At 42.1% G+C, this 25,036-nt stretch overlaps 1 protein-coding gene across 41 annotated transcripts in view; it reads left to right on the top strand.

Annotated features, from left to right (window-relative positions):
• Positions 1 to 25,036, top strand: part of celf2 (cugbp, Elav-like family member 2) — a 236,489-nt gene that overhangs the window by 130,068 nt on the left and 81,385 nt on the right. For 40 of the 41 annotated variants that reach the window (XM_080292004.1, XM_080292002.1, XM_080291975.1 and 37 more), the window contains one exon: positions 11,598 to 11,794. In XM_080292004.1, coding sequence (XP_080148130.1) covers positions 11,598 to 11,794 — 197 coding nt within the window. Of the gene's footprint in view, positions 1 to 9,446; positions 9,560 to 11,597; positions 11,795 to 25,036 lie in introns of those variants that run through there. The other variant, XM_080291980.1, reaches the window with a different exon arrangement.

Genomic DNA, 25,036 nt, shown 5'->3' with positions numbered 1-25,036 from the left:
CATTAAGCCCGCAAACATGAGAGATTGAGTGAGAGGGACGAGGGGTGATGACGGAAGGGAGACGAAGGGAGACGAAGGCTTTTTCCAGGGTGAGATAAGAGAGCTGGAAGAATGAGACGAGGGACACGGTGCAAATCCACCAAAGAGTCAAGGGTGAGGCACCTACCTACCTGACACCCAGAGCTTCCACCCCCCCAGATGCCCTCACCCCCTATGTCCATTGCTGTTCCCATGGCAACAAGATATAGGGAGGATGTGGGGTGAAGAAAAGAGGAAGTGTGCTAAAGATTAGGGTGGAATACTGCTGCTACTGCCTGGATTTGACCAATCTGGTGTTGAGGCTTTAAGACGCTCTAATTCCTTCCCCCCCTTCCTTTTTATCACGTGCACACACACACACGCACAGAAACTCCAGGTCAGACTGATGTGAGCTAGAAAGCATATTTTGAGGGAGAAAATTCCAGGAACTGCGTTGTTAAAGTAGAAAAGAAACAGAAGAAGAAGCGGTAAAAACTAAGTGCAGCTGTTTTTTTCTCCAAAATATTGGCCCCAAAAATAGAAAAACATTAAGGCCACCACTCAGTGTTTGAGAATTTTCCCCGTGCGGGAATATTTTTATTTTTGTCTCTAGCAGATTGCCTCCCCATCTGTGTATTTGCGAGCTTGAAAACTTTGTGACCAGATGTGCATTAAAATTCATTTTGCTCATTCACGCTCCCACGAGGAAGAGCGTTATTGAATCCAGTGACCTTGTGACCTCTCCTACAGTGTAAGCAGGCAATATTTCTATTTATCTCTCAAAAGATACAAACTTATTGATTTTTCTTGTGTCTAGATGAAACTTGTACATCTTTACAAATGCTTGTGGTGGTTGGAAAACCTTTTGTATTGTCCATGATTAGGAGTTTACCATGGACAGAGGTTAAATCCATAGATGACTGTGGAGGCAGTATGTGCAAAAAGGACTATACCAAAGCTCATATCATTTTGTCAGATTTGGATGTAAAGGTCAACACCAGTTGCTAATCTACCTGCTTGCCAGCTGTTGTCAGTGAAAACCAAAAGCTAGAAAACATCTAGAGATCATGTGAAAAGGTGTGTTTAAAATCTTTCACTGAGCAAATTCAGCTTTGGAGCAGGTGCTTTAGGTTGTGAAGGAATGTATTTTAACCCAAACCCTCATCTTTACTTAACCCTAGGTCGTAGTTCAGCTCCACTCCTCCTCTGCATGTGACAGCGTTCATCACCTTGTTGTTTCTTCTCGCAAATTATAAAATAGCACTTTGAGTGTGTGTGTGTGTGTGTGTATGGGAGGCAGTGGCACGGTGACTAATACACAGTTTAAGTTTCGTTGTGCAACTTAATTAACTTACACACATGCAGACAGGCTGTGAACAGTAGAATAATGTTTGCACTTTCTTTGAAAGGACCTCATTCATCCATAACATGTTCTTTCTTTATGAACCGTGAAGCATTTTTAAAAGAAGTTAAGGGGGGTAGAAAACTCAAGCTTGAATAGAGACGAAATAGAGTTATTCATATACCAATTTTGGGTGTACCTGCTGAGGCTTTCTTTTGGGTACTCAGCTGTGATACATTTACAGGCATTCTTATATGAGGCTCAGAGTGTGTGTGTGTGTGTGTGTGTGTGTGTGTGTGTGTGTGTGTGTGTGTGTGTGTGTTTGACTGGAAAATGCCTGAATTCAGAAGAATCAGACCTGTTCAAAAATTATTCTGACCTATATTTTCTTCCCAGCGCTGTTCTGTTCACACCGTTAGCTGCAAGGCGCTCGTGTGATGGGGTGGGGTGGTTGCTTGCATTACGTTTACATGAAAGCCGGTGAAAAGAAAAAGAAGGAAGAAGACAAGTGGCTACAGATTGGGTGCACGCTTCATTATCATTCTTTCTTCTTTTTGATTCATTCACTGCGTTTTTAAATCTGTTCATCTCTCGACATTCATAAATAACTTTTAAAGGCCATTTTGGCCAGATGTTTCACCAGATGAGATGACATCTTTCATAATGCTTTCCATTTCAGCCCTTAAAAGTAAAAGTCAGAGCTGGCTAAAAACGACACAGTGGCTGTCTGAATGTTTTGTATTTTTATGCTAATGACTTGCTGAGGTAGGAGAAATGAAGTGTTAACTTTAAGGCTTTTTAGCTTAACACATCCTGTTATTTGATCGGTCCGATTCCAAATGTTTGTGCTGATGGGAACATTATCTTGCTATATGTTCTTAAAAAGCTTATCTGACATGTTGCATAAATAAACAGATATATTGCATGTGTTCATATACAAAGCTATGAAAAAGCCTTGATCCAGTCCTCATTTCTTTGTCTTTCTGGGAAAATCAGATATAGGTGGTGTGATTTATGGATATGTAAAAAGACATAGAAATCCAGTATATAAGAAAAAAAGAGGGTGTTGGCTCTCTTTTGTTCAATATTACTGGTGTTCCCAACCCACTGGCAGTGTGTTGGTGGATCATTTTCATGCTGAAAAATTAAGCTGTTGTCAGATCAGAACCTTTTTAGATGGTACTGGATGGTGCATCCACATCTAAATGTACTTTTCTGGGTTATAATTCCAACCGTTTTGACAATATCCCCAACACCACTTGCTGAACTGCATCCACAAACCATGACAGACCCTTAACATTGGTTATTTGCTAAGTTGTTTGTTATGCATAGGCAGAACACTTGTTCATCCCTTGAGTTAGGTGTCTTATGCTTAACTGTTTCATAGGTTAGTGTTTAGTGACTTGACAAGTAAAAACACCTGGACTGAAATTGAGTGAAAAACCAGCCAATGTCCAAAGAAATACTATGAAAGACCCCAGAAAGCCTGGAGAAGTATTGCTTCGACTGTTCTCATCATAAACCAAAAAATGTCATTGTCAGCCAGGCTCAAAGCCAAAAACTGACAAAAGCGATGAGTTTTTTAGCAGCGTTTAAGCATTTCCATTGCGGGGAAACTGTTTTATTTTTTCAGCCAAGCTTTTACTTTGTCATTTGTTTTCAAGTATTCATATCAAGGTAGCTTTATGTGCCACAGATCACACCGCATGAACTGCCACCTGCAGCACCCAACAAGGGAGCTTTAATTCCAAGAAAACAGTGTGGGCTCCTCCAGCGTTTTAAACATGCAGGAAAATATGAGACATGAGAAACGAGCAGAATGAGACACATTTCACTTGTGTCCATGTGTGTCATGCATCAGTACGTTTACTTCACATTGTGAGTGTCTAAGTGTGCGTTTGTGTGTGTGTGAGTGTTAGAGCGTAGGTGTATGTGTGTCTTCCCTCATTATCCGGCGACGGCGTGCGGTAGCTCGTTAGCGCAGAGCTAGCTGAGCGTCAGGGCACCGGTGCAGCTTCATTAGGTACTGTGACATTTATCTGATCGTTTCCCTGCATCGCATGTACTGCCACGTCTCCATGGCAACCGCAAAATGCGTGCACACACATAAAGGCAATCATACAGTTTCATACAGACCGAGCACTTTCTGCTGCTTTCCTCCTCCCCGCTGCATAGAAACACTGATAATAAAAAATATTTATTATGAAACATGTAGCAGTGGCTGTTATCCCAGAGCTGTACTCAAGGTGGGTGGAATATTGCTTATTGTAAAGTTCAAGTGAATCACAGTCAATATCACACTCCCTCTTTTGGCTCGTACAGGGCCCCTGGGAGCCAGTTTACCTCGCTGTAAGTCACTTAGAGAAAACCTAAAAGTGTTCCAATAATAACACTGAATGCCATTCATTTAGTTTGAGTCACTAATCCGCCGTGCACTGACAAAATCAGTTACGGACTGGGATTCTGGAGGGAAAAATATGTGGCTCTTGTGTTGTTTGGTGAAGTTACTAATCTGCAGAAAACACTGAGGCTCATGAAGTGAATTGTGAGTGTGTTTCACTGGATGTGCGCGTATCTGCATGCACGTTATACGTACGTGTGCGCACACTGATGCACAGATGTTAGAATTCCAAGGTGCGTATGAGCGCTGTTCACTTGGGGCGAGTGTTGATGAAAGGAGCACATTTAAATGGCTGCAGTGATTTTGTAAATCTCATATTTCTAAGGATCTCCAAGTATGTTTACAAGTGTGCCTTCCTCACCTCATTTTAATGCAGAAGGCTGTGTGATGTGCTCATTGATGCTCAGTGTGTCCAATGGGGGAAAATGCACTCAGCAGAGCCAACTTCTCTTTCATTTTCAGGGATATAAAGAACATGAATAGAGCATCACTGTTCAAATGGGTTAGATGGTATCAGAGTTCAGGAGCTAATGATTATCTGTGGAACCCTACAGAGAAAGATCTACAAGCTTTGGGCCCCCATATATTAAACACATGGCAGGAGGCTAAGCAGGATGTTCCACTTGTCCTGCTCCCCAGCCACACTTCCCAGTTTCTTCCAAGGAGTTCCAGAGGTGTTCCCGGGTAAATAAGATGTATAATCTCTCCAGCTCATTCTGGATCTACCCGCTTAGGCCTGCGCAGAAACCATCCAAAGAGAGTCACCCAGGAAGCATCCCAACCAGATGCCCAAACCACATCAACTGACTTCTTTCGACACGTAGCAGCTTCACTCCAATACTTCTCCGAATGTCTGAGCCCTTCGCCCTGTCTCCGGAACCACAGAGGAAACCTCAACGTGAGCCTCAGCTCTCTTTTCACCACAACAGTCTGGTGCAACACCTGCATTACTGCTGATGAATCGTTAATAAGTTCCCAAGATACTTGAACTCACTTGCTTGAGGCAGCTTCTTTCCACCAACCCACAAGAACCATGGCCTCAGACTTGGAGACTCTCATTCCAGCTGACTCAGCTGCAGTAAATTTAATATCTTCATATGATGTTCATATGATATTCATAATTTCCTCACTCGGTTGAGGCAACTTGACCACTCCAGTGCATGCTGAAGGTCACATTCTCTTGAGGCCAATAGAACTACATCATTGGCAAAAAAGTATGGATGACGCATCCGCTCTCTGCTTTACTGGGGTTTCCTGGTCTGTTTTTAATCTTCAGACTTCCAATTTTATTGGGAGCCATGCTGTCTAAAGCTGTGATCCAGTCAGCCAGCTAGCAGTTAAACAGGAGTCACTAAGAGATGGAACTAACTAGTTAGTAGTGATTGAACTTAAGAATACAGGGTTACATTTTCAACACACAGTGCAGAGCTGGAATTTTTTTAAATAGAGGTGCAATTGAGAAAGAAAATGTCTGGAAACATCTGATCAAACACAAGCTTTTTAACTTGACAGGTCACATCTACAAAGTCTGTGTATTATTTGCTAGCATGCATGTGAGACGGGAAATATCTGCTTAATGCAGCCCAAGAGAGCCGCTATCGTGTTTGTTGCTTCTTCCCAGCTCTACCCAGACAGTCCATGTCTTAAACAAACTATCTCCTGCTGTGTACTGATCGTGGAGTCATTTCTTCCGAAAGTAGTATTATTGAATTGTCATGTAGCCCTTGATGTACCCCTTTCAGCGTCTTTCACGATTTCTGTCTGTTTGTGTTAAGTCATGTCAGAATCTGTCAAGGTGTGCACATCTGAGGAGATCTGATTGCCCGTGGTAGTATGTCTGTGTGTGTTTTCTAACATATTTGTAGGTATGTCTTTGTGTATGTGCAGTAAGCTGACCTTGGTCCCCGCACTCCCTCTGGGGCGAAGAGGGGAACTGATGTTTCTCACTCTGCTTGTCAGCAAGATTAGTTCCCCTGTGGGACTGTTGCACACCCTGCAAACACACTGCCAATGAGAAGAAGTGTGTGACAGCTCGGCCTTTCCACGAACCCACTGGAGTGTGTGTACTTGTATGTGTGTGTGCTCCGATTGAGGGGTTACGGGAGTCAGAATGGATGTGTGTTTTAGAGCAGAAACAGAAGGGGAAAACAGCAGGGGGATCAGCGCAGCCAGCCTGAACCAGAGCCTGTGTGTGTATGCATGTGTGATATGTGTACATGCATGTGTGTATGGTTTCTGAGAGAGCACACGCTGAGCTCTTTGCTGTGCTTACTCTAGACCTGGCTCATCTGCATCCATCTCCTCCACCCTCTCCCTCTCTTTTACTCCTACTTTTACCTCCGTCACTTTCCGACTGTCTGTTTGGAGCACATTCCTATCTTGCTGCCTACTGAACTCCAGCTGTGAACAAGGCCAACAGAGGGGAGAGCAGGTGGTTAATGTAGTCCAGGTAGCTTATCGCTGTCACCATTTACTCTTTATCTGTGGAGGCAAAGATTGTTTTCCTTTTTCCTTCTACCTGTAAAATCCACAGCAAAGCAATATATTTTTAGGGTTTTTATTGCCAGTCTATTGCTGTGTGGCAACACTGTGTTTGGAGAAAAAATAGGAGAACTCAGAAAGTTAATGATTTGACTGTCATAAAGAACCTTAATTCTACATTGTATGTTTCTCATGATATAATAATCTGTTTATTTTCTGCCTGAATCCCTCCTGACTTCCAGAGAGCTCCACAATTTCTAAAATCAGTGCTTTGGTTCAACATGACCCCTAGCTGTACTGGTTCACTGTGGTGAAGAGAGAGGTGAGCCTAAAAGTGAAGCTGTCAGTTTACACAAGCTGTCATGGCCACGAGCTGTGAGTAGTAACTGAGGGATGTGGATATGATGATGGGTGTCTTGGCTCTCCCTTACAGATGGTTTGGTCATTTGGGTGGGGGTGTCAGAGTAGAGCTGCTGCTCCGACACATCGAAAGGAGGCAGTTGAGATGGTTCATCCTGGGTGAAGGGTTCTGGCATGTCCTAGGGTGTCTCTACAAGGTCTTTCAGGTTCCCCCAGGGACTGGGGCCCAGACAAGAGGAAGAAGATGGATGGATGGATGGATGGATGGATGGATGGATGGATGGATGGATGGATTGTGTCTAGATTCACAGCCATATATCAATTTTCTGCTGCTTCTCTGGGTCCAGGTCAAGAGGGCAGCAGCCTAAGCAGAGACATCTAGACCTCCCAATGCCCAATCCCCTCCTGCAACTCTTCTAGGCGTACACTGAACACTCCCAAGCCAGCAGTGAGGTGTAATCTGTTCAGCATGGCTTGACTCTGGCCCAGGGGCCTCTTCCTGGTAGGAGATGCACAAAACGACTCACTTTGGAAGCTTCAAGGAGGCAGGCTAATTAGATACTCTAACCACCTCAACTACCTCCTGTCGATTTAGAGAAGTTCCAGCTCGAATGATCAAGCTCCTAACCCTCACCTGGGAGAGCCCAGACACCCTTCATCAGAAGCTCAGTTCCTCTACTTGCATCAGCAATTTATTTCTTTCGGTCACTATTTACAGCTCATGGCCATAGCTTAGATCAATCTGTAAATTCACAGCTTGGCTTTTAGGCTCAGCTCTCTCCTGACCGCGCAGGACAGTACATCTGAGTCCGTTCAACTACACATGCATTCATTTTTACAGTTGAATTTCCAAATTTCTTAGTATTCAGTTATATAGTTGAATTTAGAGTACTCGGTGGCAGCCCTACATGTCCACAGCTTTTGGTTCTGTCTCATCTTTCTCATCACGTTAATATCTGGGTCACTGCTTTCAAAAGAAAAGCTCTTGCAATTTTCCAGCTCTTAATGACTAAAAGACTAACTTAGCAAATACCTGGTAAATGTAGTGGAACATTAAGCAGCTAAAAAACATTTTGTCTCCAGACAATAACAGCACTAAAGACAGCCTGAGTGCTGAACTTGATTTTAACTTGTCAATAACATGTTAAAAGCTTGTTCCCCACACCCCCAGAAATTATTGGATGACCTTTCTTGAACATTATTAGGAATCTTGAGGCCTTCTAACTGTTTTCTTGGCTATACTTTGGACTATATTCTGCTTCTAAACAGCTTCTTTAAATGTGCTTAAACCAGCCCTCCCACAAAGTAGATGTTTTAAGTCCAAATAAGTCACTTTCTGCAACCTGACTGTTAACTGTGTGTTCTACAAGTTAACAGCTGGAACCTGAGGGCACTGAAAAGAGAGAAACCACACGGATGAGTGGTGAATGGCTTGATGATAAACATTTCCAGCTTTTCTGTTGCATTTCCGTTTTGATTCATGCCCAAGTAAAGTGAAAAACACACATTAAATAAATGTTATCTTTCAGTATCTGAGCTAAGCTGGGTTCAGACATGCTACAGTCCTGGCAAGCATGTCTTGATAGCTCGCTTCTCATGTCACTGTTACCACTGAAGCCAATTATTGAATTTGCCAAAAATATGCTGAGAGAGGAGGTTTGAGGAGCTGTGAATGTATAATGAAGATGATGCATGAATAAATAAATAACCATCATAAGGTTTTATGATCAATATAATGCAGCTGTAGTTTGGTCAAACAAGCCTGCTGTCTAATGTGAGTGCAAGGTGAGGGAATAGCAGCCCTCAGCACATGCTTCAAAGCCCTACCCAGACACTTTTTTTTTAGCCGGGCTTAATACACACATACACATAGTGAGTGTAGATCAGCCCTCAGTCACAGCCCTGTGCTTCAGGGAGACCAGAGTGATGGAAGCAATAGTTAAGCCATTAAGGCAAACAATTGGCTCAAATTGAGAGGGAGGGAGAGAGAAAAGAAGAGCAAGAAGAGGAAAAGAGGGAGGGAGATGGAGAGTCTATGGCAGGAGTGGATCCACTCAACGACTTAATCCGAGCCCCAGGACACTCTCCTGCTAAGCTTCACACACTTTCACAAACATCTACACACACACACACACACTATAAAGCTCTGCCTGCCTCCAATAACACCTTGTCAGTCTTGGCCACAGGGGCGATGGAAGAGCCGCTCATTCCTTTATAGTTAGCAGAGGCACCTACTTCCAACCACCTAAGGGAAAGACGGAGCGTGCAATCTACACAAGACAGCTCTGTGAGCATTCGTACACCTTATGGCTGCTGGTGTGAAGCTATTCATTGTCTTAGCAGGCAGAGTGAATGGTGGAAGGAGCACAGGGTGGACAGTGTCCTGGACGAGGGAGGCGATCCTCTGACACCGGCTATTGTATCGTCTCCCCCCTTGGCCTTGCTCAGTCCCCACAAGCCTCACATAAACAGCTAACAATGAGGGATTGTCTCCAGCCTATTCCCCCTCTTTCTGCTCTTTAGCTTTCACACACACATCAGCTTTGTGTGTGTGTGTCAGAGGGCGAAGGCATGATGTGCTGCAGTCTGAACCCAGCGACCACCGCAGCTTGTCCGATGCAGTCGTCTTCGCCGTTTATGTGGCTAAATATCAGCCGGTGATAGGGCCAGTCAGCTACTTGCTACCACCGCCGCCCTTCCCTCCCTTCTTTCCTCCCCCCCCTGCCGTCAGCTACCACCCTTGGGGCTCGTGCAGTACCCAGGCCCGAGCGATTTATCGGACAGCTTAGCGAGGAGCGGTTATTGCCCAGAGGACTGTTAGCACGGGCTTGGCTCGTTGACTCCTTCTCCATTTCTGGCGTTTTATTTGACATGTCCTTTATGTCCTTTAAAGAATTGGGCGTTTCTGCCGAGCGCCTTGGCTCTTTCTGCAAAAGATGGATGGCCCGCGTTCAAAGGTCTGGATGTTTTCTTTCCTCTCCCTCAATCTCTCTCTTTCCCCCTCCCTCCTTCCTGCAACTCTTTCTCCTTTCGCCCTCGCTGAGCTTTATAGGGTGGTATTAGCGTTGTCAGCTAACCAAGCTCAGGATTTGGCTTTGTTTTGTTTTTGCCTCTTAAGATAATGCTTTTTCACTCTCCTGCTGAGAACAACAAAAGGAAGAGAAGAGCAATAAAACAGCACAGCCATTGACTTTGGTTTCATTAAACTGGTTTTCAGCCGTCTTCAATAGACCACAGGCCTTGATGGCGCTTGCGTGTATGTAAGAGGTTGTTTGCAGCCATGTGTGTGTGATTATCGTCAAAACACAGCCACACTTTGGCTCGTGCGTACTCAGGTGCCGCTCTCATCTCTGTCATGGCCTTACTGCTGAAAGGTGCTGAAAGTTATTCACCTTCATTGGTGCATAATTAAATAAATAAATAACAGAGAGAGGAGCCACGAGTGTGTTTTGTGACGATAAGTGTTGTTGCTCTGCAGTGAAAGGGCGGGAAAGCACTTCAACTCCTTTTCGTATGCATTCCAGATGTGGAGATATATAAGCAGACCGATCGGCGTGTAAGCATCTGTGTCCTGTTAGAGGCGGCCTGGAGGTTTACTGTACTGGCTCTGCAGCCTAATCCCTCACACAAAACCTCGCATTACCACGCCGCACGCTGTTTACCCCGCATCCAGCGAGGCGTGCGAACACGCACAAACATTCACACATGCATCACGGCGCACATATATTCGCACAGAGTGTCCCCTCTGTCGGCTACAGCTCGGTCTTGTGTCGGCAAGTGCAGTGAAAAAAAAGACGTACTTTGTATGCTGCTTTTGCTGTTGCGCTGTAAAATAAAATCTGAGTTCACCTCAGTCCTTCAGTGTGGATTTACTGACATCCCATATAGATCCATCGCTACATCTCCGCTATCAAAAATCCACACTTAGCATCACAGTGAAATGTCAGTTTGCTGATGTGTCAGGTCAGTGTATATAAAAATTGCCGGCTTCGGGGATATCAGGCTGTAAAACCTAAATTGAAAGCTGTCTCGCCCCGCTGTAAGGAGCTGCGAAGGCACCCAAGAGAATTTTATTAGTGTGGCTCTCACTGAGTTTCAGTGTCCTTGTGACGTTTCTAAAGGCTGTTTTAGAGCCTTTTCCATAGTGTTATGAATGAAAACCTGGGAGGGCATTTTTTGAAGTTAAATTAATTTTTTGCACAATATTGGTTCCAAGGTTCTAATTTAAGATATTTTATTATTTCCTCCTTTTTCATGTGTGTGTCTGCTGAAAGCTCAGTATCTTCTCTTATAGTGGCTTTGAAATGCTTCAGAATTCATGATATTCTACTTTTACAGATGTTTAAGCTTTCAAATCACTTTAACCCATTAGGATCTTGGCCATTTTATTCTATGTCTACTCTATTAGATACTGCAGTATGCAAAAACCAATATATATGTGTGCGGATGACTAGTTTAAAAAAAAACCCCACAAGGTTACAATACACTGGGCTGACTGAGAAAATCAGTTGTGAAGCTGAAAATCAAGGCAACAAAGACTGATTTTTATGCTGCTGCGTAAATTTTAGTTTCTGCTGAATTTTGGGGAGCAAATTTGAAACGTGTAATTGTGCTGTGTGCAGAAACGATACACTCAACCTTTAGGTTATTTATTTTAACACAAGGGAAATTTCCATGAGCAAGCCAGAGCACGGTTTGGATATTTGGTCTTTTGAAATTGAAACTGCGGGGTAACGCTGTTCTGCCAGTGAAAACTGCTTTTAAGTTTTCAAATTTAGCTTCAGGTCAAGTTTGTTTGTGTCTAAGTGTGTTTACGGGTGTGTAGTTTTAGTTCGAGATTCCTACGATAATCAAAAATATTAGGAAAATGCTTAAAAGCATTGTAGATCCAGTTTAAATCACATAACATGAACACAGAGACCCTGATTCTTAAGCTGTTAGTGATATTGGTTTGTCTGTGATGTTCTAATGTCCCGCCTTTTGTCTCTTCAACAGTAACGGCACGGCCGGAAAAATGAACGGGGCGCTGGAGCATTCGGACCAGCCAGACCCGGACGCCATCAAGATGTTTGTGGGCCAGATTCCACGCTCCTGGTCAGAGAAGGAGCTGAAGGAGCTATTCGAACCGTATGGAGCCGTCTACCAGATCAACATCCTCCGAGATCGCAGCCAGAACCCTCCACAGAGCAAAGGTACTAACCAACACGGTTACACAGTACTTAGAGGTGATGTGTTCATTCATTCATGTATGGTTGTCTGCTATAGTTTCTCTTCCTTCTTACCTATGTTTCTCTCCTTTCTTTCTCATGATGAAGAAAATAAATCATAAAAATATCAACAAACGTTTATGCAAATACAATGATACAGTAGCCTAAGTTATGATAATGAATCGAGGTACTTTGGTCCCTCTTCTTGGGGAGTCAAGTGCTCCTGTTTTGTCAAAGCTGCTGGTGTCTCAGAGATAAGCCCAAGGTGTCCTTTGGCCTTGGTGCCATGACTCAGGAGCCCTTGGCATCACATTAAAACCCACCAGAGTACAATTAAGCATCATTTTCAATGTTTTCAGTAGAGACAAATTAACAAAAAGATGTTATAATAGTGTTAGGATTATGATAGGGTTAGAATTACAATCATCAGTGATTATATCAGGGTTAATACACACCAGATCACAAGTAACCTGCTTAGGGTTAGGGTCATCATTAATGATGACTTAGACCTCAGAGGGTTAAAGCAGCACTGCTAGCTCTCGGCATTACAGACTATATGAAAGATGGGAAGACCCTCTATGTCTGAAATTGAAGCTGCCTCTGAAGTGCCATAAATCTGCATTTTATTTAATAGCCAGACTTGCTAATCAAGCTAACTAGCATTAGCTTATAAATTAGCATGCTTCTGCATCCAGTTAAGGTCATTTGTGGCTCAAACAAGATGGGAACAGCCCTCATGCTTAACTTGAGAATTGAACATTACATTGTGTAAATTGTAGTCAGGCTGTAGTCAGCCTAAGAAGGTCAGAAACATTAAATTTATAACATATGTGAAAGGCTGTTTGTCTACTGATCACCTCAGATGACAATGTCAGGTGACATCTCCAGGTCTATTTACTCTGAAAGAGGCTGTAAAACTTTGGGAAAGAGTCCATTACATATCAGTGAGTTAGAGAATCTCGCTTCTGATCGATGATAATGAAACTAAGTTGAGGACTGAACCTTTCTGTCAGTAAGTCTTGTTTTAGCTGCTATTAGCCTCTGTTAGCTGCTTTAGCCAGCGTTAGATCAACTTTTTTTGAAGTGGATCTAACATTTTTGGACTCTTAGCAGATAATCTCTTGCAAAATATGAGCGTTAAATCAAACAGTTTATCAGAGGGAAAGCGTGATTTTTAGGTTACGCAAGCTTAATATTAGCTATTGTTAGCTGTCCGAAGATGGGAAGGTCGCAAATCTAGTCTGCTGATAATAAGTAATTAAAACAATATCAGGGATAAATAAGCAAATGTCTCTTCTCCTCCACCTTAGGTGTTTTATTTATGTGGCAGATCTCCAGCCAATCATATGGGAGATGTCGTTTCAGGCCACTGTATTCAAATGTGGTGGAGAACATGGAACACAAACCACAAACCTGCTCCTTTGTATTTAATTAAAAATTTGGATTAATTAAAAATTAATTAGAAATTTATGAGAACATATCAGTTTCTTGGAAGATATAATTACACAATACAATTAGTATACAATACAATTAGTAATTACAATTAGTAATCTATGTATATTTATGAGTATAATACCCTTTTTTTCTAAGTAAATAATACAAAAAAAAATACTGAGTACACCTCTAAAGCAGGATTTCACAAACTTGGTTAGTCAGTAGAAATCTGTGGGCAGTCAACTATCTGCTCATTTTTTCTATGACCTCTCAAAACACTTCCCTGATGATGTTATGGCTTGAGTTGCTATTTTCAAGTCATGACTAATTTAAAAAGGATAAACCAGGCTATTCTCATGGACTGGTGGCTTGCCGATCACAAATCAATAGCCAATGAGATTGCATTTTAGCCAGATGTGACCCTTTGCTGGTCACATCTGGTGTTAAAACACCAAGAGTGGACACTACGACAATTCTCAGCTCAGGGCTTTACTTCAGGACTTCACATCAGATGGTCACATCCATCTTTTATAGATCTTTTATATGCCATCTATGCTTTGCATCAAGTACTGCTCCAACACCAAAGGACAGTTTGTCTGTATCTGAAGCCAACAGCTTCTGACAGAAACGTCACTTTTTAACGCTCTGCTATGAGAATGCGTAGGATACCCCTACAGAAAACACAAACACTTAACTGTATGTACACTTCTACCCACACAGAGGCACATAGACTATCAGTGGTTGAGGACCGTCCCACCTATTTAATGGCAGAACAAGTGATGCATGTGCAACATTACACAAGCAAACACGTATTTCGTGCACCATTTGAAGACAAAGACTCGCCTTGCCAGACTTACACAGTCAATTGTTCGAAACTGCATGATTTGCAGCTATTTTCTCCCATTCCCTTTTCTTTTTCCTTTGATGAATTCATCAAGTGTGAGAGCAAACAATAGAGACAGCAGCCACAAACGGGCAGACAATAGCGTTGCCATATTAACAGCCATCAACCAGAGTGGGGGTTGATGACACTCCTGATGAGACATGGAGAGTGGGAGGAAAGTAAAGAGAGAGGCAGTGAGGACGGCAGGAAGGGAGAGGTGGCGTTTCCACCCGACTGGAAAGCAAATTTTGAAGAGAAGTTTCAAAGTGTCACTTGAAACAAGATCGGAATCAAGAGGGATGAAGTGTGAATAAAGCCAGTAAACACTTTCCTGCAAGAAAAATGAAGTCAAGGAGTTTTCATTTCTGGGCCAGCTGATGCTTGCTATAGATGTCTTGAAATGCGGTGATATATTACAAAGTAAAGCTCTGTATTACATTTAAAAACTTCTCATTTGGCTTGTCGGATGCTTTGAGAAGGAAACATATTTGACCTAATACCAGGGAAAATAACAGTGTTATTTATACGGAAATCATAAGAATAAGATCTGACCTCTTGGTTTTGGTGTGTGGAGCTTATTATTTTCAATACTTCCCGTGCTTCATGTTGCCACAGTGACGTCACCCGTTTAAGTCTTACTGACCAAAATTAGTTTTGCATTTTTGGAGCGATTAATGTACAACGAGCAATATTGTTAGTTTAATAAGGCTTTCAAAAGTGTTGCAAACATGAACACATACAAGAGATCCAGTTCACTGACTATGAAATAGCTGATTTGATGCCGAGCAAACAGCTAGCAGCCATAGTCAAATCGTCCATGCGCAAAATAATGAAGATGTTAAGCCTTGATGTAATTTAAACTGTCAACTTATATAAATATTTAATACTTTTTTTACTGTCTGGCTCTAAAAATGTTTATTTTTCTTCTTTAAAGTCACATTTTATTATTGAAGATGATGAGGATTGACTCATTTTTACAGGCAGCTGCAAGTGCCTCTTTGTGGAACTACATGTTTGTGGTAGAAAGAAATGCAGATCAGTGCATGAACGTGTGCATTTTGTAAACATATTCAGTCGGTCGAAATGACATAAAACGTTGCACTTTATGCAAATGCACCTGGGTAGACTCGCATGAGACCCATGTCCCCAAATAGTCCTGAGAGTTCCTGCTTATACGCTGCAAGGGAAATTTAGAGTGCAAATCAGTGTTGAGTAGAGATGCTCACCTCGTGCTCACTCCTGTTTTTATATGGGTGATTTTCATATTGCAATTTTTAGAACAGATTTTTTTTTTGAATAATAGTTAAGTAGGAATTAGTGATTTAAGCTCCGAAGGCTATTAACTACCAGGTAAATGCGGTAATTGTGCACTACTAATTTTCTGCATACTGAAAACTTTGTAGAGTTTTGCTGGGTAATGATCGCCTGGTTAATTATTATTGAAAATCTAGTCTATTCTAAATTTATCATAGGAAATTACAGTAACTGGCTGTCCAACCTGTAGTATTCTGTAAATTTTAATCAGAAATCTTAAACTTTATGACATATATTTATATATATATATATATATATATATATATATATATATATATATATATAAAATATAAATAATTAATTTCCTCTTTCTTGTGTCTTAATGACCTTGAGGCTGATTTCAAAATGTATTCTCATTAACTCACATTATTCATATAATTGTATTGAAACATTTGTTCCTCCGATGAGTGTAAAAAATGCGGGGCGATCAAAAGCTGTCCTCCTGTTGAGTGTATACTTTTAAAAGATGTGATGTCATCCACCTTTCTGCAGCTACACCCTCCACCTCACCTCTGTTTTTAGTTCTTCTCTCTCTGATTTTCCTCGTTTTTGGCTTCCTCTCATTCTGACTGAGTCATACAAGCTTATGAAAGCCTGGAGACAGCGTTCTGCCAAATCAACGCATTTCTGCACACCAACACACTTGTCATGTGCTTTGCATTTGTGTGTCCTTAGCCTTGAAATGACTCCTTTTCTCCCCACTAGCCTCTCCTCGCTCTCCTTGTTCCCTCTGATATCTCTGAGCGGTGGACGGGGGCCACAGTTCCCCCTCATGTCCTTCAGCTCCTTCACATCTCCTTCTCCATCTTCACTACCCTTGAAATGAGTTGTTTTTGCGGCTGATGAGTCAAAAGTATCGCTCAACGGGAGAAAGCAAAGCCACCTAGCATGCCTTTCATTTTTTTCTACTCAACATGACAATCTCTGTCCATATGCCTCATTTTTATTTATTTATTTTTTAACAGTCTCCTTTTTTGTGGAGTGCATTAAGAGGAAATGTAGCGTTTGATTGGGCTCTTACTGGCCTTGTTATTCGCAGGCTCTGAGCGCTGTTGTTGTTTTCTCATAGTTAAGTAAGCCGCCTGGCCTCATCTGCACCCGCTCAGCCAGAAGGAGCTGCGATTGCACCCTCGCCAGTTTCCCTGTTGAAATTTCGCCAGTGTCAGGGAAACTGTGGCCCCTCGCTTCCCTCAATGTGTTTATTTTAAATTAGCAATGGTGTTGTTTGTAAAGGATCTTCGCCATTTGGGGCAAATGAGCCCACTCCGGTGCCCCAGCGGTGACCCAGAGGCACTTTTTCAATTCTTTGTAAAATACCAGTTTGGATTTAAATGAGTTTGTTAGACCCACCGAGACGTAGGAGAAGTTTCGCTGCTCACCACTTTAACTCCCAACTTTTCTGCTTCCTTCTTTTTTCGATTTTCTTTGCACCCTCATTAGATGACATCTCCACAACTGCTAGTTTGAAAAAGAACATCAACAACAACAAAAAGGGGAAAACAGGACGACATAATTGACAGCGAAAATTTGGAAAAGAGCATGATAACTTGTTAATTAAATGCTCAACTCATAAATTTATGGAGGATGCATGGGTCTGAAAGTGAATAAAAACAAGAGTGTGCCTCGTCAAATTAAGATTAGTCTGTTCAGATATGAATAAGAAAGAAAGAAACAGTGCTTAGCAAGTTAATTAGACCACAACCATTTAAGGTTTATGACACGCATTTATTATGTTTTTTATGTTTCTGTAATGCTTGATGATATTATTAATGCTAAAATATCTTTTTTCTGCTATCCGTAAATTCTCAAACTAACTGTTTTACAAAAAGCTGAAAAAATAGTAAAGGATAATATTATTTTTGATTAAGATGCCAAATTAAAATTATTTATTTGTGTTCCTGAACAGAAAATTACTTTCGGTATTTGAATATTGTGCTGATTTAAAGTCCAGTGTGCCGACTCCAATTTGGTTATAAAAACACGAGTTCGGTTTTCTGTTTCCTTAACAAATAACAATATCATTTTTTGGTTTTAAACAAGTTTTGAGCAGGTTTCTAAAATATGTTTTTTTTATGATGTTATTAAGCACTGTAGGCTTTATTGTGAAACCTTCAACAGGTTCTCTGGTTAGATGTTTAAGTTAAAACGTCTTTAATAGTCTTTAGGTGGTCAAAAAGTGACCATCGTCACAGGGATGCAGTAAAATGATTTATTAGTTCCTGCTTTATTTTCTTTAACCGTCTATGTGCCTTCATTAAAGCTTTAGAGGAGTCAAATTCAAGTACCCATTGATTTCACTGGGGGTTTTTTTCACTTTAGTCAGTTTTGCATATAAAAGGTTTGCAAAGTTGTGCAGTCCCACAAGAAATACTGCTGCTTAACTGCCTGATTTTCCTTGCTAATATCCCACACTTGTCTTTTGGCATCAAAAAATAACAGGAAAATAAAAGGATACAGGTACCAGAGTATGTACTACATAATTACTTTTAATGAAATACTCATCCCATAGTGCTTTGTAATTCCCAGATTCCACAGCAAATGATTTCCAACCTTATCAAATTGAATTATCTTCATTAGCAAAGTTTTGAAATATAATAAATTATTATAATTTAAAGTGTAGCTTGGTTATCGATTATGATACAGTGCTTCATTCCTGATCTCAATCACTGTTTCGGGTTATCTGAGGGTGCTCGGGTTTAAATGTTACCATGGCAACGCCAATCTCCACCAATCAGGGATGTTGGTTTTTAAATATAGGATTGTTGGTTAGACAGTATAAAAGATGGACACAGCAATTCAGATATCCACTGGTTTCTGAAGTCTAGTTTTTGAAGCCTCGAGATGAGCGTTTCCACCGCATGATTGCAAAGGAAACTGGTGTGAAGACGAGGGGCGGGTCTGGCTGTGAAACTGAGTAATGACCAGTCAATCACAAGTTGTTAGCCAATGAGTGCAGTTTCATACCACAGATTTACAAAATACACCCAAAATGAGTGACTGAGCCCATAAACTCAAGACAGGAAGTTGCATTCTCCATAGACTTCTACAGGAAGTCTCTTTGTAATCACAGCCATCGCCATCTGGTGGCCTTCAGATAAAATGTAGGTTTAAGGCACTTTAATATCGGCTTCATTTTTCCAACGCACCAACTACATACATAAGCCATAACCAGCGTCACCTGATACATGTCATACCAGCTGACATAGAGGGAAAAAATGTGATTTCTAGTTTACCTCCAAAATCGAATTATGACTGTTTAAATGAGCATGACAACTTAAATCTGAAGTTACTTCTCATTTTACCAGCTGGTTTATTATAAGAAATTACTCCAAGATGGCAGTCAGACTTGGGCAAACATTGGATCGGGACAGCTATGAATAAATTAATGATTAATTACAGGATGTTGAAGATAAAACCCAAGACTTAATGCGCGCTTGGAGCTCTGGCTAAAATGCAGTTTTCCACATCAAACCAGCGAGTGGATATCTGTGGATCAGTGTAATCCCCCCCCCCCCCCCCCACACACACACACTTATTATTGTCATCATCTGGCATCACATGACGGTCCTAAGTGCTGTATGAGAGGCTGCTTCAGCCCGACGAAAATAAAATTCCTTGAGCAAACACCATTCAGTCGTTTTCAGAGCACTTTTTGGCATTAAAGTAAGAGATATCATTTCAGCTTTCAAAAACACATATTGGTAATAATTTAAACGATCTCTTTAATCCCGTTTAGGTTATTCAGAAGCCAAAATGTAATCAATCACAGAAAAATGATTTGAGAGGCAGCTTGGTTTGGTCCCAGAGCATTCAATTGTGTCACTTTTGTGCGTCATGCAGAATCCATTTTGTCGTTTGACCCAGGTGCTTGCATTTAGGCTGTGTGTGAGTGTGTGTGTGTGTGTGTGTGCTTATGCTGACTAGGATGGTCTGGGGAATATCGTGGCGCTACTGTTGGTTTAATGTGTTTGGAGTTAATAACCAGATGAGTGGATGAGCCGGGGAGGAAGGGAGAGAGTGAGAAATGGAGCAATTTGGCATTTTGTGCTGAAAGAGAGAGAGAGAGATGGAGGCAGAGATAAAGAGAGAATGAGACAAAGAGAGCCAGAGGGGTAAACAGAAAATGGTCCTTTTGCTAAAACACAACCTTAAGCGCCATGACGGGTTTGTTGCAGCGTGTGAGTGTCTGTTTTTTGGCTGGGGATGCGCTTTGTCATTTATCTTAATGATACAAGTGAGACACAAGCACACGCGCACACATGAACATCATGCATGCACAGAATAAGTTTAATGTCTTCATTAAGTGGCTGATCTGCGCAAAGGTCTCTGTGCACAACACGGCCTGGAAATACTTTGGAATGATCAAAATAAGGTATAAGGCACAAGGGATTTGAGTCGTGGCAAACTGAATGCAGACGAGTCTAAATTTTAACAGGCCTGAAATTATTATTGGATAAAGCGATGTTGTCTGTCAGACCTGCGAATGCCAGGGAAGGGGAAAAAATGAAGCATGAGTGATTATTTCTCTCTTAAAATTCTGATTCAGCTCTCAAAAAGCAAGAGCCACAGCTTTATTATATGACTAGTGGATTATTAAAAAGACTATAATCACTCAGCCTTCGCCAAAACCAATAACCAGTGACATGTTCATTTTAATCGGTGTCTGTTTTCTAATCTGTGTTGCTGATAGTTGCTGCGAGCAAGTGATTCCACCTGTAGCTGAAAAGACAAATTAAAAAAATGGGGGGCGGGGGGGAGCGTCAACATCAATCCCCGAAAACGTGAGCGAGGGATGACGAGGCTGACACTAAAAAGGTGCCGAAACGTGAAAATCGACACCGAGCCGTGATAAATGTTTGATCTGGACGTCTGAAACCGCTTAAACGTCATTTGTTATGAACCCGTGTGTCATATTGAAAAATGAAGAAAGAAAACAGAAACGCCTCTGGAAATCATTTCCAGCCCAGAGATAAACACATGTAGCAGATTACAGCGTTTGATTTTCGATCACTGCTCAGATCAGCTTCCTCATTGCCTGGGCTGCTCTGATGCCGTGTCCAGGGACCCGCACACCCGTCCAATGGCAGACATCCGCTTTGCAAGCCGACTGTATCCTCTCGCTCGGCTATGGCAACGTGCAGAGCTGAACGCTCCGCCGTCCAAGACAATTATCTGCTCTAATGGATTCAGTTGAGACGGGGCCGACCTGAGACGGAGGACTGATTTATTTCATTCTTTCCTAAAGCAGAGCGGCCAATTAAATCGCCTTAACTAGACGTTAGCTTTTTTAGCCAGCTACCCAGGCCCAATTAGGGAGCAGCTGCAGGTGGATTTTAATGGGAGATTTTATGTGAGTGTGTGTGTGTGTGTGTGTGGATTCTCAGCTCATCTCTGTGTTTATACTTTTGCATGCCTCAGCGACAGAGAGAGTTACTTGGTTATAAGCAAACTTGCAGAGCTGGATTTTTTTCCCCTCCCTCTCCGAGCACTTTGAGGTCGGCCAGAAAGTGGCTTTGATTTCCTGAAAGTGCTCTTGTTGTTTTTACAGCCAGTAAGGGAGGGAGCCAGCGAGGGGGAGGATTGACATTGGTGCTTTTCCACCAAAGTAACTAGTGGATTGTATAGATTTGTGAAGTGCTGCGAGCTGGACCGATTCCTACGTTAACAGGATTAGAACATCAGCCAAATGCCCGTCAGAGATGCGGCATTGTTTGAAGCCATCCACTCATCCTCTCCCTGTTTTTCCATCTGACAATCTGTTCTTATTGCGCTGTCAAATTCAGAATGTGTTCTCTGTCATATTCCCCCCATCCCTGCTGTCACTCAGCGGCTCTTTGACACACATAAATTATACACGTTAAGGGGCATTTTTACAGCTGCACAGAGAGAGCAACGAGGGAACGGCGAGAAGGGGGGCAGGAGAGGAAGAAATGGAGCGAGGTGGAGTATGTATTCCATGCCACCCAGAGGCCTGTGTGAGCAGTAATTGCAGTAAAGTATAGTTAATGTGGGTCAGCAGTTGAGTAGAACCCCAGGGGTCAAAAGGAAAGTAGAGGGGAAGGGGAATAATGGGGGGGAGAAATTCGTGTGGGTCACTGTAAGAACCCTGCCTCGGGTGGAAGGGCTCTGGGTGAAGCTCTGCGATACATCCCACACCTGTCTCTTTTTCCCCTTTTAATAAAGCATACTTTCATTCTGCTGGACTGCAGGGCTTTGCCTCTGTTATTTTCACCCTACCCTACCGCCGGCCTTTTCCCCACTCTTTCTCCAGTCTGAGGTAATTCAAGCCCACACATTTGTATGCTGAATAGAGCAGCTGGTGCCAACCTGGAGGTTTGGACCAACAAGATACGTCTTTAACCTTAACCCATGGGATTAAGCAAGTAAATTGGAGGTAAAAACATAACCTGTTCATATTCTAAAGAACTGACCTGTAATTATTTTAAATAAAATTACAGGTCAGGCGATTGGACAAATATATCAGCTCTTTGCAATGGATGGTGTCCATCAAACTTTGGCTTTTTGGAGCTAAAAAAGATATATATTCTATTTTTATTTCCTAATTTAGTTTTCTGTCTCCTCGAGAATTCAACTCTGTTGACCTGCAAAGTTACACTGAATAATAATAATAAGAAGAAGAATAACTAGCATTGGGATTTGGATGAAATCATGCACATTTCACTAATTTCCATCTTTAAGGAAACTCTCCAGTTTGTAATACTCATTCAGTTTTATGCTGTTTGTGCCACAAAACAAGGTCACTTCTGTATTGTTAATAATTTGGACCCCACACAGCATTCTGATAGTTGTTTACAGTTTATTTGTGAAACACACAATGCACTTCAGATCAGCACGAATATTCCAGCGTAGTCAGCTTTCCAGGTGGCCTCACACACACACCTCCTCTTCTGGTCTCTGACCTCCACCTCCCATATGGAAAAGAAATAGTAAAAACTTATATGATTTACTCATGAAAGTGGCCACTTTCTCATTACTTTTATATATATTGTTTTAGTAAGTAACCAAAACATACAAGTTTCATTATATAATTTTTCAAGGGATCTTATATCTGTTTTCACTCTTGTATGCGTTTCATACAAGTTTCACACCAGACAGATACAAACTTTATAAGATTTATATATATCTTTTCCATATGGGCTGTGCCTCCAACTTCCTTGGCACTGCCCCTTGAGCTCACCCCTCCCCTGCAGCTGAGCCAGGGACCAAACCTCCGCCACAAGGCTGTCTTAAAAATATTTAAAATAATGAACATAGAGATTTGAGTAAATTTTAAAATAAATGGCTAATATAAAGTTGTACATATAAAACTCGTCCCATGCTTTTGTGAGCATGTCTGGAGTCACTGCTGTTGTTATGCTAACTACCTTCAATGACGTGAAACTCATGAATCTGCTCTTTCTTCCAGTCCATGTTTCCATCGTTACCCGTGCACAGCTTTAAATTAAAGTGCTGTGAAATCGTATTATTCTTTTTGATGGACTGGACTGAACCTGGACTGTGTTAAAGCTCAGAGTTGCACAAAGGGAGCGATACACAGGAAGATTCTCGTAGAGTTAGCATCTATCTGAATTTAACAAGCTGTCCCTGAGCTTACACTAGCAAAGCAAGCTAACTCGTCCCCACGACCACATGTGAAGACTGTACACTTTGAAATTCTTGTTTGAAGCCCATATGAATAGCCATGGGGGAAGACTTGTGAAAATACAGTTTAAAGACCAAACTTTATTTGGAGTCTGTGCCAGGCTAATTCTGGCCCCCGAGCCTTATATTTGACACCCCACTAATAGAAGTTATAAAGTGGCGTAACTGCACACCCTTTACACTGAAATTGGACTACAGTAAGTTTCTGTCCCTACAGATACAGTCTCCACAAATGTACCCCCAAGGGCTAATTATTGGATTTAAAGGTGATTACTTGTAAGTGCTTGTTCCGAGCAGTAAAAGGTAGATATTAGGACCATTTATTATAGATTCTGTGGTTGAGCGTGAGGAGACAGTCTGTTATACAAAAAGAAATGAGACTTTAAGGGTTTCCTCATATATTTAAGTTAAATTAAAAGGTATTTAATACCCGCTGACAAGTTTACTTTGTATCTGCCTTGTACAGGTGGAACAGTGGTCGCCTCACCTCACAAAGGTGCTAGGTTTAAACCTGCCCAGGGCGCTTGTCCTCCTTGTGTGTTTGGGTTTTCTTCAGGTGCTCCCACAGTCCAAAGACACACTCTAACTTCTAAATATGACAATGATTAAGGTAAAAAATTGTCACTGGACACGAATGACAGTGCCAGTAACTCAGCAGGTGCCACACCAATGACAAGCTAAAGGTCTAAACCTAAAGATGTAATAAGGTGCTTTATTTTCTGTAAGTGTGTTTAAATATAACAATTTCCATCAGCTCAAGATAAAAAATGATAGTCTAGAAACAGTCCAACATGGCCACTGGGAAACAGCGCTGAAACCCAGACTAATGAAAGTCATTTAAGTAGATTAGTTGGCACTCAGGCTAAGGTGACCCTCCCAACTACTGCGTGGCATGGAGGGGAGACTGGGATGTTCCCATTCAAATGAAGAGTTACAGAACAAGAAGAAAACATTATGAAATTAATTTGCAAAGAAAGTAAAATTACAGGTCAGGTTGTCACCTCTAAAGCGGGTTTAATTTTCAGACTCTAAGAACACGGCCTCGCGTGTGCCTGATTTTTAGAGAAAGCCGTTGGAAGACATAAGTGAGAGAAAAAAAACCTCCTCAACTTGCCGATTCAGCCCCCCCTTCAGCTCCTCTGCAGCTCTGCTGTCTCGAGCTGAGAAGTTGGGGTCGACCTGTTGTTGGAGGGGGTAGATGTGTTGACAGAGGCAGGGGGCCGTGGGTCTTCGCTCAGTCAAAGGCCCCCTTCAGCAGCCATGAAGCATTTATGAACAGGCATCTCCCTCCTCTGCTCTCTATTCAACTCACAACGGTTGTTTCTCTCCCCTCTTCTTCTTCTCTTTTTTTTTCTTCTCACTTGCAAACGCTCTGCCCTCCTTTCCCATGTCCCATCTGGCTGTCTTGCTCTTTCTGTTACGTGCACACGTACACTCCAGCGTCTAATAGATTCCTTCCTGCCGCTCCAGATTTGTGCGTGCACGTCTCTGGTGTGTGGTTTTAAGTGTCCCTTTTCGACAACACAAGCAAAGTGTGTCTCCTTGCTCAGAGCCCTCTCGGCCTTCAGGTAAATGTTTGTTCTGCAGAAAAAAAGACACATGCACACAAATTGATGGAAAGAGCTTATTCGTGCTGGGCCCCTGCACCTGCTTGTGGTTGTAGTACAGGTATGCTTATGTGTAAATAAAAAGCAAACGTGCAGACCTACACCTAAAATATGCACACTCAGTGGCTTTCTGCAGGATTCTGTGTGTGTGTGTGTGTGTGTGTGTGTGTGTGTGTGTGTGTGTGTGTGTGTGGTCCACTCCTCTGCTCTTTGATCCTCATCTTGACAGCCCACCACCTGGGACGCTCTGCCACATGCCGCATGGCTCCAAGGCCCTGGCTACGCCGTGGGAATGACAACACACCGTGGCTAACACAGCGCTAACAG

This window comes from Astatotilapia calliptera, chromosome 17, assembly GCF_964374335.1.
Source record: "Astatotilapia calliptera chromosome 17, fAstCal68.1, whole genome shotgun sequence".
NCBI lineage: Eukaryota > Metazoa > Chordata > Actinopteri > Cichliformes > Cichlidae > Astatotilapia > Astatotilapia calliptera.
This window is presented reverse-complemented; position numbering and strand designations above follow the sequence as displayed.